The sequence below is a fragment of the Pezoporus occidentalis genome, unplaced genomic scaffold (genome assembly GCF_034315485.1).
Source record: "Pezoporus occidentalis ecotype Australia unplaced genomic scaffold, CSIRO_AGI_Poc_V1 ctg115, whole genome shotgun sequence".
In the NCBI taxonomy this organism is placed as follows: domain Eukaryota; kingdom Metazoa; phylum Chordata; class Aves; order Psittaciformes; family Psittacidae; genus Pezoporus; species Pezoporus occidentalis.
Window position 1 is genome coordinate 1,999,374 of NW_026912940.1, and position 17,049 is coordinate 2,016,422.

A 17,049-nucleotide genomic window follows, 5' to 3' on the forward strand; every position below is an offset into this window, starting at 1 on the left:
AAATTAAGTTTAGATCAGTTTTACTTAAATTTTGAGATAAGTTGTAATGTTTTACATTTACTAAGACCTGTTAATATAAAGCAGATGAAGGTAAGCATTCTCAAATTTTGCTGTGAGAAAGGAGTCTTGATTTTCATATTATACCTACTGGCTGGGGAGAAACAACCTTGTATTTCAGGTCAGTTCAGCTGCAGAACTGTCATAGCATCATGACCTGAATTAAGTGTGTATTCAGGATTTTTTCAGCTTTCACCACAAAAACAAAAAAAAAAACCAAAAAAACCCCAACCAGACAAAAAGCTGATCTTTGCATTTCTTCAAATATCTTTCTTTTTTATCCTGCAGAAAATCTTATGCTAGAATTTATTTTTGGCTTCAGTTTGGCAGCAAGTCCTGATGAGAGATTCTCTACATTCAGATTATTTTAATCAAAGCTGTTTGAAGCTGAGAGGCGAGGAAAGGACAACTCCGTGTCATTTGGATACACTGACTAAATGGGTTAAAATACTTTGGAAGGTTCTGTTATGTACTTAAGCATACTTTCTGTTGTTTAAATACCTTCAGAAGTTGCAGGGTTTTCGTTATCAGAAACAATCACTGACTCTGAGGGAAAGTCAGATGAAATGCCTAGTTTGTATATTCTGTCTGAATTCAGATTTTTGTGTGTACGCATCTGATGCAAATCTGAATAGCGGTAAAAGGAGGAAATTATTTACCACTTTGTATTAAAAAAATAAGATCTTCATTAAGAAGCAATTGATGTGTCTATGTAGCCACTTAAATATTTTGATTGTTTAAAATCCTCCAAAGCAAATTAATTTAATGAAGAAACAGTAGTTTTTGAAGAACTGTTTTCAAAACTATAATTATTTAAGACTTGATTTATGGGGTTTGAGTTTTTTTCTTAAGCCCATTAATATAATAATTTAAAGCAATTTGGTTTTTGAACAGCCACTGTTTTTTAAGACTTGAGTGTAATTTGGAGTGATGGAGTATCTTTGAAATGTCCTTGAACAACATAGAGGTTTTCATAATACTGTTATTTCTCCAGCTCTTTAGTTTAAGACTCTGGTTGCAAATATATGAATAGAGAAGCTGGGGCTTCACTTCCCTTTCTAAGCTGAGAATTGAGACTCACTGTGTGGTAGGGATATGACAGTGATTACAGAATAATTTATTGAAAAGCAAGGGTAGTTTTAAGCAATTTTAAGCTAGTTTTAAGCAGTAATACTTTGACCAAAAGACCAGACTTCTCTTAACAGAGTTATTATGTAAAGGAATAGAAAACAGGAATGACAGTTGAAATGAAATGGAATGTTACTGACATACTACTGATGTAAATAGCTCATCCAGCATAGAGGCACAAAGGGTTTTTGTTCTGATCACTTACTCTGTGAATTGTAATAATGCCCAGCATCTTCAGAGGTGGCAGTGACCCGCTCTAACAGATGTTGGATAAACCGAAGTTAGGACCATTGAATATATACTTTTATTCATCAACAAGAACAGTGCTTGTTTGGCATGAATAAAAACTCATCTCTTGGTGCATTTGAAGTGGGAGGTCTTAAAGTTAATTAAACTATAACAGTTTTGACATGAATTTTTGACATGCAATTTCTGCTCCCTGTGTTTTGGATTTTGATACTGTTCAATAACATTTACACTCTACAGCACTTACTTATGTCTTCTTTATTACAGCCCACAAATATACAATACTTGACAACAAGATTTATTTGAAATATTAAAATTTTATCTTTATTTTACAGCTATATTTGTTCAGCAGTGCCACTTTCTGAGACAGGCTGGTCATTCTGAGAAAGCAGTGTCTTTGTTTCAGGCTCTGATTGACTTCACCTTCTTTAAACCTGACAGTGTAAAAGATCTGCCAACAAGGGGACAGGTAACAATTTCTATTTAAATGGATGTTATGTCCTTCTGCATTACAGAGAATGTTGAGACAGATAAATGTTGATTAATTTTAAAGGGCATGGGGAAATATTTTGAATCACAAGTTACTTTGTGGTTCTTCAAGGTGATGCTTGCATTGGAAAAATGCTTCTGAGTCCTCTGGAACTACCTGCCAAATTGCTGCTTCTGCTGTATGTAGTGGAAGTGTGATAACCAGTCATTTCATGTCTCTTTTTTTTTTATATATAATTACACATGAAAAAAAATGAGCTGGGTGACCAGTGTCTGTATCTAGTTAGCACTTCCCCTGCTTCTTTTCCCAAAAACTACTGCTGTGTTTTGTTACTGTTGATGGAGAAAGCTAATAGGACCTATAATCTCTGTTCCGCACAGTTCTTGCAAACTTTTCTTAGGTTCTCCTTTATTTAATATTTTCAGTAATTCTTTGATGGCTACATTAGGAATACCTTTATTCTTTAAAATATCTTTTATTTGACGCATGAGATTCTATTCAGTTTATTCTGTTAAAGTATTAAATCACATTTTCTCTTCATTTGCTCAGGAGGATATTGGGTGTGAACCCCAGTAATAATCAGTAAGTTAATATTAGAGGAGGCAGTTGCCAGTGTAGCAGTACCCCACTGAATTGCCAGGAGGTGCTTTCTTTTTAATGAGTGGTAGGGAGGGCCACCAGTTAGGCAGCTGGGCTACCACAGAGGACAGAAATGCGATTTCCTTCTGTTACCTCACTTCTTGCCCAGCAGCTACTAATGAGACTCCATTTTCGCTCTTTAGATTAATGCACCAATGGGCCAGTCTTGTAGTTCAAATAATAGCAGTGTTCTCTTAAAGAGCCAAAACTTTGAACGGAACAAGAAAATTGTAAACAAGAGTCCAAATCATAATTGCCATGCAGGATAGGAGATTAGGTGTAGTTAAACAGATAAAGCTAGAGTTATACTTCCAATAATTTGAAAAACTTCAGGATTATCTATAATGTTTAAAAACTCTTAGGAAAGCAGGATGCAAAGGAATCTCAGTTTAAAAGGACAGTATTTAGGTTGGAAGGTGCAGTTTTTGAAAACAGAAAATGCCAGTTATACAGCTGATTGCACATTCTGCCCTGTTACGGAAGTGTTATGGCTCAGTCTTGAGTTACTTGTTTCTGTAATGTTTTCACATTTCACTTTCTCACTTGGAGCAAAGAATGAATCCATGAGGAACTGCTGTAAGCCCTGCATTTTCTGATATGTTGATAATTTTTCTTGGAGTAAAATCTATTGTTAATATTTGTATTAACAGTGACATATGTGTGTCCAAGCCAAGGTTTGGTATACAGCAGAACATACAGTAGGAAGGTGACAATCATTAGAGCCAAGTATACACAAAGCAGGGGCAATTGATGATTGTGAAGGTGACAGATTGCATACTGGCATTGACAAAATCAGGACTAGAACTCTGGACCTCTGATTCACTGGAAAATGCCCTGAAGTTGTTGGCTATCCTGAAACCTGAGAGGTGAATGGCCTTACTGATCTTTTCCTCTTGTCCTCAGTCTGGTCATATTTATGTTCAACTTTAACATTTCAATTTGACCATAGGTGTACGGTTGTCCGAATTATGATTCCATTAGCCATATTCTTCATGGTCCCATGGAAGATAGGGAGAAGGAGAGATTTGGTTTCTGAAAGCCACATCTTGGGGACTTTGGCACAGAAGTCTTTTGCTTTCTTTAAAGCCTAATACCTTTAAAAAATAATCTTGTTTCCGTGTTCATGTTTCATGTTCATGAAAAGAGCTGATGACAGTCCTGCTGTACCACAGGCATAATTGAAGTACTCAGTTGTTACTGCTGATTCTTTACCAGCATCTAACAAAGCCTTGAAATACAGAAGTTGCACCCAGATAAATGATTTTAGGGTCTGGAAAACTTAAGTTGACCCAGGTAGTGTCTGTACAACAGCAAAAATAATTTTCCTATGTTTGTTTTGGTTGCCCATGCCCAAACCAGCAGGTGGAATTCTTTGAACCCTTTTGGGATAGTGGAGAACCACGAATTGGAGAAAAAGGAGCAAGAGGCTGGAAAGCATGGATGCACCAACAAGAAAAGGGTGGCTGGATTGCTCTCAAGGCTGGTATGCCCATATCAATATGTGTAGTTGTAAATTCATGTGTTCTTCTGAACATTTTGATTAGAATGATACAGGCTGTTTCTTCTCATGTTTTTGCATTGAACTTTTAAAAAATATTTAGCAAGATGAAGACGTAGTATATCGTGCTTCACCGGGAAAAGCATGTAAGTGAAGTCTGGATTTGCATTTGGTGGATTAATTTTCTTCAGTAATTTTGTGTGCTTGTCCTGATTTGGCTTTAGATGATGATGATGATGATGAAGAGATAGATGAGGATCAAGAAATAAAGGATAAAACTCTTCCCAAGTGGCAAATTTGGTTGGATATTGAACATTCTCGTGAAGCCAGGCATTGGTTACCTTGGAGGCCAGACAAAAACAAAACAGAAGCTGAAGAAGATTGTGAAGATCCAGAAAGACAGGTCACTGTGATATAATAAAATAATAAGATACATTATCCTTTCATTTGAATTCACTGCCAGTGGGTATTTTAGTGGAGTAATCCTTCTCTTCATTTGGAAAAAAAATCTTGTCTTTGTTTGGAACTCAAAATATAGCTGAGGATTTGTGCTGAGACTTGTGAAATCCATGTGAAGCTCAGAGTAAATTTTGGAAAGGTTTGTAAGCAAATAGTCTTGTCTTTGCTCTTCTGTGATTTCTCTCATCTGTATGTGGAAATGTCACAGAAGACTGTCTCTAAGAAGATGCATGTGTTAAATCAGTAAAGATTTTGTTGCCTTCAAGTCAGATAGTTGGATTTTTAATTTTTTTTTTTTCCGTATTGGGAGAAAGGTCAAGTCAGGCATTGATTTTCAAATAAAAATGTGTTAAATGGCAAAAGCAGTAATATTTTCAGACCTTCATTTTGCAGGTTTTTTTATGGAGGTCTTTTGATACTCAAGGGCAAAGAAGTGTCTTGATAGCAAATTCACAGTCTGACTGGAAGAGCACATTGCTTAAGCTGTCTGTTTTGAATTTGAATGACATGCTGTTACCATTTCATACTAATTCTAAATCTTTATTGACTTGAAATGGTTATTTAATTACATAAATTACAAAATTTCTAATTCTATTTGATTGCATAAATTAATGGTGTTTGTTTCAATTTGGATTTTTTTAGGTATTATTTGACGATCTTGGACCATCTTTAATCCAGATTTCTAATCCAGACCTTCAACGTCAAATACTGTACTCATTTTTGCAATTCTTGGGAGTTCCATGTACAAGGAAGCTCTTTCCTTCCAACCTCTATATTGCCATGGATGAAAATAACATCTTTGACAGTGTGCTTTCTGATGAAAAGCCACTCACTTCTGTTGATTTTCCCCTTTCTGGATTCAGCAGTATTGGTCATATGAACACAATGCTACGAGGGAGACATCACATAGGCCACTACAAAGAAGGAGAGGAGTTCATACAGAATGTTTTTCATGTTCTGTTTCCGCTGTTTTCAGGAAAGGAAAAATGTGACCTGTCTATTTGTTGGCTACAGTATGAAATATCTAAGGTAATGAGGAATCTGCATGTAATCACTTATGTGATGTATGGCTTTCTTGTATATTAACGGCTATATTGAATTAGAATAAATATTGCTGAAAATTAAGTCTTGTAGGACTAAGTATTCACATCAGGAAATGACGCTTAAGATTGCGGTGGGTGTAAAGAAAAAAAAACAACCCAACCCTTCAGTATGTGTTACACATGGCATACAATTAACAAAATATTGTTTTGTAATTTTGGATAAAAGTTACTGTATGATGCATCCTATGCTAGCCAGGAATGGATGCAAGTGTTTTTTTTTTCCCCACAAAGGCAAAGTGAGTCAGCCAAGTACTCTTACCAAACTATACTACTAAGCACATAATCCCCAATACCATGTGAGAGCTTATCAAGTAACTTACTACTTCCTATACAAGTTAAATTTGTAATGTTATTGAAGGAAATAACACCTTATCACTTAAATATGGATTTATTTATGTAAAACTGCTTTAATAGATACCCACAGAAGGATGAGAGACCAGGCTGTCTTCCTAACGCTTCAAAAGTCTAGTATTGTGTTTGCTTGTGGAGAAGTTCTCTGCCTCTTACCCAAACATTACCTGACCAGATCTCATGTAATTTTCCCATCCAGTCTCCACATTGGTCTGTTAGCACATTCCCCGGTGGGAAAAGTTACTTAGAGGTTTAATTGTGTTAGTCATAAGCTGCATCTGGCCAGACAGGATCATTTATTTCCTGTTTCTCAACCATTACAGGTTAGCAGCTCTTTATTTGAGCAGTTGGCCTTTTAGAAATGTGAGATTTGATATTACTTAATGGCAGTGGCAGGAGTAAGAATGATAAGCCTGTGTAATTTGGCTGTGTTGGAGTGAACAGACAACAGGCAGGTGTGACAACGTAGAATCATAGAATCGTTAGGGTTGGAAAGGACCTTAAGATCATCTAGTTCCAGCCCCCTGCTGTGGGCAGGGACACCTTACACTAAATCATATCACCCAAGGCCTCGTCCAGCCTGGCCTTGAACACTGCCAGGGATGGAGCATTCACAACCTCCCTGGGCAACCTATTTCAGTGCCTCACCACCCTAACAGGAAAGAATTTCCTTCTTATATCCAATCTAAACTTCCTCTGTTTAAGTTTTAACCCATTACTCCTTGTCCTGTTACTACAGAGCCTAATGAAGAGTCCCTCTCCAGCATCCCTATAGGCCCCCTTCAGATACTGGAAGGCTGCTATGAAGTCTCCACACAGCCTTCTCTTCTCCAGGCTGAACAGCCCCAACTTCCTCAGCCTGTTTTCATACGGGAGGTGCTCCAGTCCCCTGATCATCCTCGTGGCCCTTCTCTGGACTTGTTCCAACAGTTCCATGTCCTTTTTATGTTGAGAACACCAGAACTGCACACAATACTCCAAGTGAGGTCTCACGAGAGCAGAGTAGAGGGGCAGGATCACCTCCTTCGACCTGCTGGTCATGCTCCTTTTAATGCAGCCCAGGATACAGTTGGCTTTCTGGGCTGCAAGGGCACACTGCTGGCTCATGTTCATTTTCTCATCGACCAGTACATGCAGGTACTCAGTAGCAGCAGATCTGGCTGGTGGTGAAATATGGAACAATATGAGAACAAACATAGTAATGAAATCTAAAAAATGCTGTGAGGTTGTGTTTTGGGTTGTTTTTTGTTTTTCCTTTGTTCTCCACCCCTCTCAATTTGTTCTGTTTATTCTCGCCTGCAGGTAGTTCAGTGTCTCCAAGGAAAAAACAAAAAGAAGCTGAAAGCGCAAGGGAGAAAGAGTAAAAAGTTGGCCAAGAGTCTCCTTAAAGCACCTGACAACCGAAACCACCTTTCGCTCTGGAAGCTGTATGCCTACCTGGAGTGGCTGCTTGGTAACATTGATGATGCCAGAAAAGTATTTGACACAGCTCTTTGTGCAGCTGGAGCAGAAGGATTGAAGAGTCCCCAGCTCTGCAGCCTCAGTCTGCTTTATGCTCAGCTGGAAGTTGAAATACTAGAAAGTGTAGAAGTAGCTGTTATGTCACGTGCTGCTCATATATTGACCACATTGGCTGAGGGTGGACCATATGTGCCGTATAGTGGACAAGTGTTATCAGTGAATATGTTGAAAGCTCGTAAAACATACGAGAGAGCACTGCAGGATCATTTAAGTAAAATGCCAGTTTCTGATCAGGGTCAGGGAAGTGATGCTGATCAGCTGGTTAACTTGGTTGGTTGTTATGCACTGTTCCAGTATTTGACTGTTGGGATTGATGCTGCAGTATTGATATATGCACAGACTTCAGAAAAACTTGAAGTTTCTGGTCCACAGAAAGGTGAAAATAATGAAGAGAATTTTGGCATTCAGAATCTTACCACTGCTCTCGAAGGTGTCAAACTGCTGCATACGAATTTACTGAGATTCCACATGAAAATCAGTATTTATCCTTTGAATCCTCTGCGGGAGGCACTAACGGAGGCTCTGAAACGGTATCCTAGCAACCAGTCTCTTTGGAGGTCATATATCCACATCGAAAGGAAGTCTCACAGTGCTAGCAAAGCACGAAGATTTTTTGATGGTGTCACAAGGTCTACTAAGTCTTTAGAGCCATGGCTGTTTGCAATCCAAGCAGAGCAGATGAGAAAAAACCTCACTGACAATGTCCAGAGGTAGTATCTTGCAGCTCTTTATGTTTATGCTTTTTTTTTTTTTAATCTGTCCAATCATTTAACAGAGGAGAAGGAATGCCATCATAGTTCTCGTTTTGCAGATGAAGCTGTAGGTGGGTAAGGTTATTTGTTTGAGAGTCAGTGACAGAATCCTACATAGCATTAAAAGACCTAGGTGATAGTCTCATGTTCTTTCTGCTGGATCACACTGTGTGTGGCTTTGTGTTTGATTACTTGTGACTGATATCAAGATGGTACACACTTCTTGAAGTATTTTTTAAATAACTAATAGCCTGCTTAGATGGCCAAGATAGACCCTGTGAGCTTATAAATTGCTGCATTTTAATATTACAGCAACAAGGAGTGTAATACAGGGCTACGCTGCAGTTTCTGACTGAGCTCGCTGCCCTGCTTTACTCCTGGATCACAGGATACAGTTGTGGCAGATCTGTTTCCATAGTGAGTAGTTTTCATATGGGGTTGTTGCTAGGTAAAAGAGGTGAGAAATTTCCTTAATTCGCAGTCTGGTCTGGGCCCAGATTTTTTGCTCACAGTGCAGGAGATGTGGGGAGCAGAGGTATGCATTCATTCTTAAAGCTCAGTCTGTAACAGTTGTCTAGCCATTGCTTGGAGTTACCTATATGCTGCTACATTTGTATCTCTAATAGCGTTGGCAGTTTGGTTCTTTGTGTCTGCACATAGCAACAGTGATTTCTAGGAAAGTGTTATCTGGAAGCTTTGCATAGCTGTAAGCTTACAATATTCACACTTGATGGAATTACAGAATTATCAGTATACTTTCAAATGACAGTGCGCCCACTGCTTTGATTGCCACAGTCTGGCAAGAGGCATGCATGCATGATAGTGACATTCCTGAGCTGTCAGTGTATGTCATCCTAAATTGTAATAAGAATTCTACAGACACAAAATGTAAAGAAGAATTGTAATTTAATTTATTGTTAATTACAGACTGACACTGTGATAGCTTTTCATTATTGGTACTGGAAACTGATGTTAAAATTCCAGAACAGTTATTTTCTCTGTGACATTTAGTTTCTTTCCAGATTGTTCTCTGCTAGTGTATCCTTTCCTATAGGTTATATTTTTGTAGGGATAAGTTGGATGTTGCAAGAGGAGAGCTGAACTACTGCAACAGAGAGAGAAATGTCCTGTCAGTCATGCATAAAACTACTGGTTTATGATGTTGTGACAAACCAAGAAAACGTCTGTACTATGTGGGACTTATTTCCTATTCTGTTTTGTATTTCTGCTTGTTTAAGTGCTTGGTATTCATTCAAAGACATGAACACAAAGAGTAAAGCAGTAGTCTGTGTAAGCCAGTGTGAGGTACAGTGCTTTAAATGTCTGACTCCCTGCAGAGTAAATTTCATCGTTTTCCCTCATGGAAAGTTTGAGAAGAAATACAACCTCAGAGTCCCTTGAAAAAAGAGGCAAGTTAGGAGCAAGTGTTAAGGGTGGGTAGAGGAACAAGCTGGCAGGCTGAGAGAGTGCACACAGGCAAAAGTGATGTTGCCATGAGTGCTCCAGGCTGTCTCTTCAAGCTTAAGCATCAAAAATAAGCCTGTCTGTAGATAGAAATCAGTGCTTCAATGAAAGATACATATCTGCTTTTGTATTATACTGATTTTCCTATTTAGAGCTGTGTTGACTAGATTAGCAAGTGCTAAAAGTCTGCTTTATGGCATTCACAATTTGTAGCATGAAATGCAAAAAAATGGCAGTACACAGTGCTGTGTGAACAGAGAGTACATTAATCTTTATGATCTTTTACCTGGGTGTGGTCCTTTATCTTGGATTTAAGGGATTCTGGTTTCTTTTTTCCTCTGTGTTTCAGGGCAGATGTTGGTGAAGTACATTCTACTATTCCTGAAACTGGACTAACAAATCGGATTGTAGCTCTGTTTGAACACGCGGTGCAGAGTGAAAATGGTACCCATTGTCCACTGCTGTGGAGAATGTATTTGAACTTTCTGGTAAGAAAAGTAGTAGCGGGTTTGGGTTTGGTTTGTTTGGTGTTTTACTGCTTTTGTTTTTTTTTTTTAATCATATTTGAAATTTCTTATGAACACATTTACAGTACTGTAGATTGAAAAGGAATACTAAATGCTGCCATACCTCATGATTTGCAAGGTGATAATGTTTGAATTTTCATGCTTTTATTGCTGGGAATATTAATGAAATGTAATGCTATGGATTAAAAAGAATAATAGCTTCTGGCACTGAAGCGTTAACATAGATGCAGGCAAGTTATTGTGTCTGCCATCTTACATAGACAAAAAATACATCATAAGATGTCAATAGATGGATTGCACCCACTCTTAGTAAGAATATAAAAGTAAGTGGGCAGGGAACAGCAGTCAGCACGCTGTGAAATATGCAGAAGGTAGGGGAAGGAGAAACTTGGTTTGTGTTTGATAACATGTCTTGTGTAGCACTATTACAGTGACCATTTCTAAACAAATCATAGAAGCATAGAATGGTTTGGGTTGGAAGGGACTTTAAAAATCATCTAGTTCCAGCCCTCTGCCATAGGCAAGGACACCTTCCATTAGACCAGGTTGCTCAAAGCCCTGTCCAACTTGGCCTTGAATACTTCCAGGGATGGGGCAGCCACAGCTTCTCTGAGCATCCTGTGCCAGTGCCTCACCACCCTCACTGTAAAGGGTTTAATCCTAATATCTAATCTAAATCTCCCCTTTTTCATCTTAAAGCTATTACCTGTTGTCCTATTATTACTTGCTCTTATAAAGTAAAAAGTACTATAAATTACTATATGAATTACTATAAAAATATGTGCTTGTAAATATTTTATACAACTTGTGTATGGGGATGTACAATTGAATTACTGTTATTCTTTACAAACTACTAATTAGACTTCAGTATGCACAAATGCTGAAGTGAAATCACCCAGTATGCATTCTATCACTAATGAGGCATTCATGGAAGGTATCTTCTTTACAAGAACAAGTATTTATTAGATGCTAATAAGATGGAGGAAAATAATGCTTTTACAGTAATAGCTTTGAATAACATTATTCAGAGAAGAAAAATCAACTAGAAACATTAACATTTTCAGATTTGGAAGACGTTGTTATTGCCCAATATTACCTTAAGATCTGTAGATCTGTTTTTTCTTTGGGTAGTTAGTCTTTGGTATTTTGGGAAAAAGCTTCTCGCTGTTTAAAAACACAGAACTTTTATATATATTTTGAAACAAAATTTTTCTCTCAAATTCCTATTTATTGTTTATGAAATCATGCTTGACCAATCTGGTAGCTGCCCTACGGTGAGATGACTAGCTCAGTGGATGAGGGGATAGCAGTGGATATTGTTTATCTCAACTTTAGCAAGCCTTTTCCATCGTCTCCAGTAACATCCTCACAGACAAGCTGATGAAGCATGGATTAGGGAAGTGGACAGTGAGGTGGGCTGACATCTGGCTGCTCAAAGGAGCGGCTACTGGTGCTGTACCCCAGGGAGCAGAGCCTTTTAACGTCTTCATTAATGATCTGGATTCCAAGAGGACCATCTTCTGCTGTTGGCTTATCCAGGTCCCTTTGAATAGCCAAGAGCCATGAAGATGAGTAAGGGGCTGGAACATGTATTGTACAGAGAGAGGCTGGGAGACTTGTGATCGTTCAGCCTGGGGAAATGAAGGCTCCTGGAAGATGCTGTCCCTGTGTATAAATACCCCATGTGAAGGTGTGAAGACAGAGCCAGACTTCTCAGTGCTGCTGAGTGACAGGACAGGAGGCAATAGCCACTAATTTAAATACAGAAATTTCCATTTAAGCATAAGAAAACGCTTTTTACTGTGTGGGTGATGAAACACTGAAACTGGTTGTGCAAAGGTTATGGAGTCTTCATCATGGAGATACTCAAAACCCAAATAGACATGGTTTTGAGCAGCCTGCTTTTGCTGACCCTGCTTTGAGCGAGCAGAGGGGTTGAAGCAGATGGCCTCCAGAGGTTCCTTCCAAATTCAGTGATTCTGTGAAAATGTAGAGGCAGAATGCTACTGACAGCTCTTTGCGGAGCTGCAAAAGATGTGTGTGCATCTGAGCGCACAGCTCTGGCAGCAGGGTTTGCAGCGAGTAAAGTGCATTGCAGTTCAGTAAAGGAAGATCATGGCACACCAGAACAGCACAAGTGTCTTCTACAGCCAGTGGTTTTTAAAGTAGCCAATTAAAAAGGTTTCTTCACAAGAAATCGGAATTATTTCTTCCTGTAACTGGTATGACTGAAGCTGGGGAGGTTGTTCAGCACTGACTTCTGCTACTCTTCTCTTCATGGTAGCTGTATGCTCTATACTTGTATCACATCGTGGAATGAGTACTTGGAGGAGGAAGTTTTAAGTCCTTCCAGATAGATGCTAATTTGACATATCCATATGTAAGGGTCTTAACAAGCTTCTGCTGAGTAAGGGAATGTGTGTGGCATGATCTCTCCAGTGCACAAAAGTAATGTATTATTGCCTTCAGTGTACTAAAGATACTCCTGTGTAGTATAATAGGTGTAAATTTTGCTAAATGATTTGCACTCCTGCAGTATTGTTGTCAAATAATAGGCAAAGGTACTGACTTTAACTGAAATACTTGGCAGAGGCTCTTTCTGCTTATCCTTGTTGTGTTACTTGTCGTACAAGTAAAGCCCTGCAACTCCTTAAAATCATCTCTTCGATGACTTTGGAGAGTGAAAGCAGTATCACGAGTGTAACCTGTCAAGTTGCATAACAACCACAATATATAGTAATAAGGATTCCTCTGCAGAGCGCTGAGCTTTCCAGCAGTAGTTTCTTTGTCTCAGAGATAATTGTTTCATTATTCTAGCTATTACTGCATTGAAACATGAACATCTGTTTTTTCTTTTCTCACACAGGTTTCAGTAGGAAAAAAAGAAGAGAGTAAAGGATTATTTTATAAAGCCCTTCAAAACTGTCCTTGGGCAAAGGTAAGCACAAAAAATATAAACCTGGCATCATACTTTAATTTTTGACGTTCTGTATTTGAAAAAAAAAAAAAAGGAAGAAAAGACACCGGTAGTTGTTGTAATGAGTTACGTTCAAATAAAAGGAGAGGTTTCTGCAGAGGTACTGTAAGATTTTCTGCAAAGAAGAGACGCATCCAAAATGGAAACAGTGGTCAGTGCTGTTTGCATTTCAGAACAGAAGGGTGTTGTATTGCATGAGGCAGGGAGATAATTCCCCTCTGGATGAAGTGATCATGTCTTTCAGACGCTGTTACACTGTGAGCATAGTAGTGACAAATATATAGGCAAATAAACTTGAATCTAGAGGTTAGTATCAGAAACTATTCAGGAGCACATGCAGCTCCTCAGTAATGTCTGTGTGTGCTGTAAATGCTCCAGCGCCTCTTGACCTACGTTGTATCTTTTGGAGTGAAATTATTTAGTAAAACTTGGAAAAGACTTGATTAGACATTGGTGTCACTGCAGATGTAGTTAATTCTGTTTGTGTTATTTTAAAGTAGCATATGCAGCAGACGGGGTGATGCCAATCTCTCTCTGGTGACCAGTGATAAGACATGAGGAAATGGCATGAAGCTGTGACAGGGGAAGTTCAGATAGGGAATTAGGGAAAGGTTCTCACTGAGAAGGTAGTCAATCACTGGAACAGCTTCCCAGAGAGATGGTCATGGCACCGAGCCTGTCAGAGTTCAAGGAGCATCTGGATGATGTTCTTAAGTCATATGGCTTCATGTTAGGTAGTCCTGCAAGGAGCGTGGATCCTTATGGCTCCCTTTGAGCTTGAGATATGAGATTTCTGACATTGTTTCTATGGAGTTGTTTGTGTATTGCTATGCTTCTATATACTATGTTTCTTACTGTGATAGAAAGATGGCATAGAAAATGTTCTCATTGTCTTTCTAGGTGCTCTATATGGATGCAGTGGAGTACTTCCCTGATGACCTGCAGGAGACACTTGACCTAATGACTGAAAAAGAACTGAGAGTGCGGCTGCCTATGGAAGAGCTGGATCTGCTATTAGAGGTTTAAAAAAGGACTGGAGATGAGCAGGGGAAGTACAGAAGCTAGTTCCAAAATGAACAGTTGGACCTCTCTCTTTCCAAACAGGAACTCTGTTGGGACTGGATTCTATGTTGTTTGTTTGTTTTTTTGTTGTTTTTTCTTAAGATTTTTCTGGGGATTTTTTTGGTTGGTTTTCTCTGTATTTTTTTTAAGCTTTGATATACATTGCCAAGCAAATGGAGTTCTGTTAGCTGCAAGTACTCTGGAGTCAAATACTGCATTTTGCCCACAAAAATATATCCATTTCTCTGAAGTATTGCTGGCTCCTACAGAAGGATACCCTCATATAAATAGCCTCCTGCTGAATGTTGCCCACACTTCTTATTCTGTTGTTTGAAATTACATTCCCTAGAGTTCAACAGAGTCAGTACATGCCAACTATGGTTTGGTGAGCAGCGCAGGAAATAAACATCTGCCAAATAGATGCTTCACTGTCCTCCAGTTGGCAGGCTTCAGTAGTTTTGTTCAGCTTGGTATGCGTGTGCGTGTATACATAACTAGAGTCAAACAGCCATTTACATCTGTATATAAACTGTTAGTACAGGCTGAATCTCTGCTTGAGCAGGCACCTAGTTTGGGCTCGTATGTTTTGACAGATGACCCTTTTAATATGAATATTTATGAAAAATATACCTATTTGAAAAATCAAAAGGAACTTGAATTATTTTTATTTCTTAATTTAATAAACTGTGATTGTATTAAAACTGAAATTGTATCCATAATGCATCTCTAAGCAGCTCACTTTTAAACAAGTTTTTGTAACTGATTACTCGCTTTTGACCTAAATACAGGCAATCATCATAAGGGAAGTAGATGTCTAGTCTGTATTTAATCCTCACCAAAGGTGGCAAAGCAGTCAAAACATGAATATTAAATTAATAGTTTCTATTCCAAGAGTCTTGAGGCAAGCTCCTAGAGAAGTAATATGAAATATAGTAAATTTAAAGATATGGTTAAACTGTGATACTTACAGATTTGTTTTGTAAAACTGACTGTGCTGAAATACGTACCAGGCTGTTTAACATCCATGCTCTTGAGACCCAAATACTCAGAAACTGGATCTCATCTGAAAAGAGGGCACCTGCAGCCACTGAATAGCCAGAAGTGTTTCAGAGGCTTTTCAGGGGAAATCTGTCGCTAACAGCACTAAGGCCATTGGGATCATCCAGCTGGTGAAATTTGACTACATGGAAAACTGTGGCTTGACAAAGCCACACCAACCTGTGGGTCAGGTTTCCCTGTAGCACCACAATATAAGATATAGTACATCTTAGTTGAGGCTGCACTTCATTTATTTAATTTCTAAAATGATTTTAAACATTACAGGCAAGATGTGCAATTCTAAATGGCATTACAGCACTTCCTGAGACCCATGTAACACTGCTGTGGCTGCAAGTGATGCTGGTTTTGCTACAGAAGTAACTGATTAGCCTGTGTGAAAAAAAAAAACAAAAAACTACGTATTTTTAAAATCTTTCAGGAATTTGAGAGCCCCTGAACTGGAGGTGGGAGTCACTCTGCGCACTGAACATCACAAATTGTGTGTGTGGTTTTCTCTCCCATCAAAGTGGAATGCCATTTCCTGTAAAGGGACACAGAGATGGGGGAAGCTCAGTTGTGCTCCTGCTTGTGTTTCTCTTCAAAGGCATGGAATCAGAGCAGCTCAGATTGCAAGAGACCTTGGAAGATCATCTGGTCCAACCTTTAGGGGGACAGGTGAGGTCATCTAGCACTGCACAGCCCAACTGCACTGTGGAAATTGCAGTAACGGAGGCAGGAATGACTCTGGTTTCAGGCACTTTTCTGTACATCCCCTCCTCAGCCCTTCTTTTTGCACAGCTTCAGACTGTGCAGCACTGGTGCTGCCCCTTCTCTTGGGGCGCTTGGAGGCTGCTCCCTTCCTGGAGCCAGTCTTGCCTTGTAATTGAAACTCCAGTGGCTTTTTTGTGCCCTTATGGGAATAAGTGAGCTCACTGTTCACTCGCTCCTGATCTTTATTACCTTTGTCTTGATCTTTGTGACTCAAGTTCAAAAATGCTGGAGAAAATGGCAGAAGTTAAATTCTGTTACTGGTGTGGCAGACAGCATACCAGGACCCAGTTCTTGGTTTAGCTTAATACATTGCAGCTCCTTCAGTTGAACCAACTGCTTTGTAGTTGTTGCTTCCAGCCAGCATTACCAGCCATGTCCCAAATAAAAACCCTTGCTTGCCACACATCTGAGCTCTCCAGCCCCTCCAGCGATGATGAGATCAACAGCCATGATTAGAAAGTACTAAAACATGGCTGGCTGTGACCTTTCCAAGGAGACAAATCTCCTAAGGTTTGTAAGAATGGGTAATAAAACTCTGCTTGTTGTTTTTCTGTGCATCTCCAGCTGAAAACCAACTCTATTTCAGGGTTCCTGTCATCCGGATTCAAGACTCTGTTCATCTGTAGGGTTTGTTTTTAACAACGAACCACATAATTTTTACATGAAACCCAAAATCTCTTGGCCTTGGCGCTGCCATTGTTGCTGTAACACTGGCAGTTACCAAACGGATTCATGTGTGTGCAACTCCTGATGTCTTACTGGCCAGCATTTGTTCCACAGAAAGTTTCCAGAACAAAGAGTGCACACTGGTTGGCTGTCTTCTGTGTATGGGACTTTACATAAACCTTAAGAGTCAACAGCTGGAAATTAATTACTTGGAACTTAACAAAAGTGCATTACACAAAGTACTTTATAAGCAGTACGTGCATTGCCACCACCTAGCAAAATAGAAATCCAGCTCCTACG

At 39.1% G+C, this 17,049-nt stretch overlaps 1 protein-coding gene across 2 annotated transcripts in view; it reads left to right on the top strand.

Moving 5' to 3' along the window:
* NRDE2 (NRDE-2, necessary for RNA interference, domain containing) overlaps positions 1 to 14,981 on the top strand; it is a 29,631-nt gene extending 14,650 nt beyond the window's left edge. For both annotated transcript variants that reach the window (XM_062638433.1, XM_062638443.1), the window contains exons 7-14: positions 1,767 to 1,900; positions 3,923 to 4,043; positions 4,283 to 4,461; positions 5,160 to 5,546; positions 7,274 to 8,202; positions 10,058 to 10,196; positions 13,102 to 13,173; positions 14,113 to 14,981. In XM_062638433.1, the coding sequence (XP_062494417.1) occupies positions 1,767 to 1,900; positions 3,923 to 4,043; positions 4,283 to 4,461; positions 5,160 to 5,546; positions 7,274 to 8,202; positions 10,058 to 10,196; positions 13,102 to 13,173; positions 14,113 to 14,238 (2,087 nt within the window). In that variant the 3' untranslated portion in view covers positions 14,239 to 14,981. The remainder of the gene's footprint in view (positions 1 to 1,766; positions 1,901 to 3,922; positions 4,044 to 4,282; positions 4,462 to 5,159; positions 5,547 to 7,273; positions 8,203 to 10,057; positions 10,197 to 13,101; positions 13,174 to 14,112) is intronic.
* The last annotated feature ends 2,068 nt before the right edge of the window (positions 14,982 to 17,049 follow it).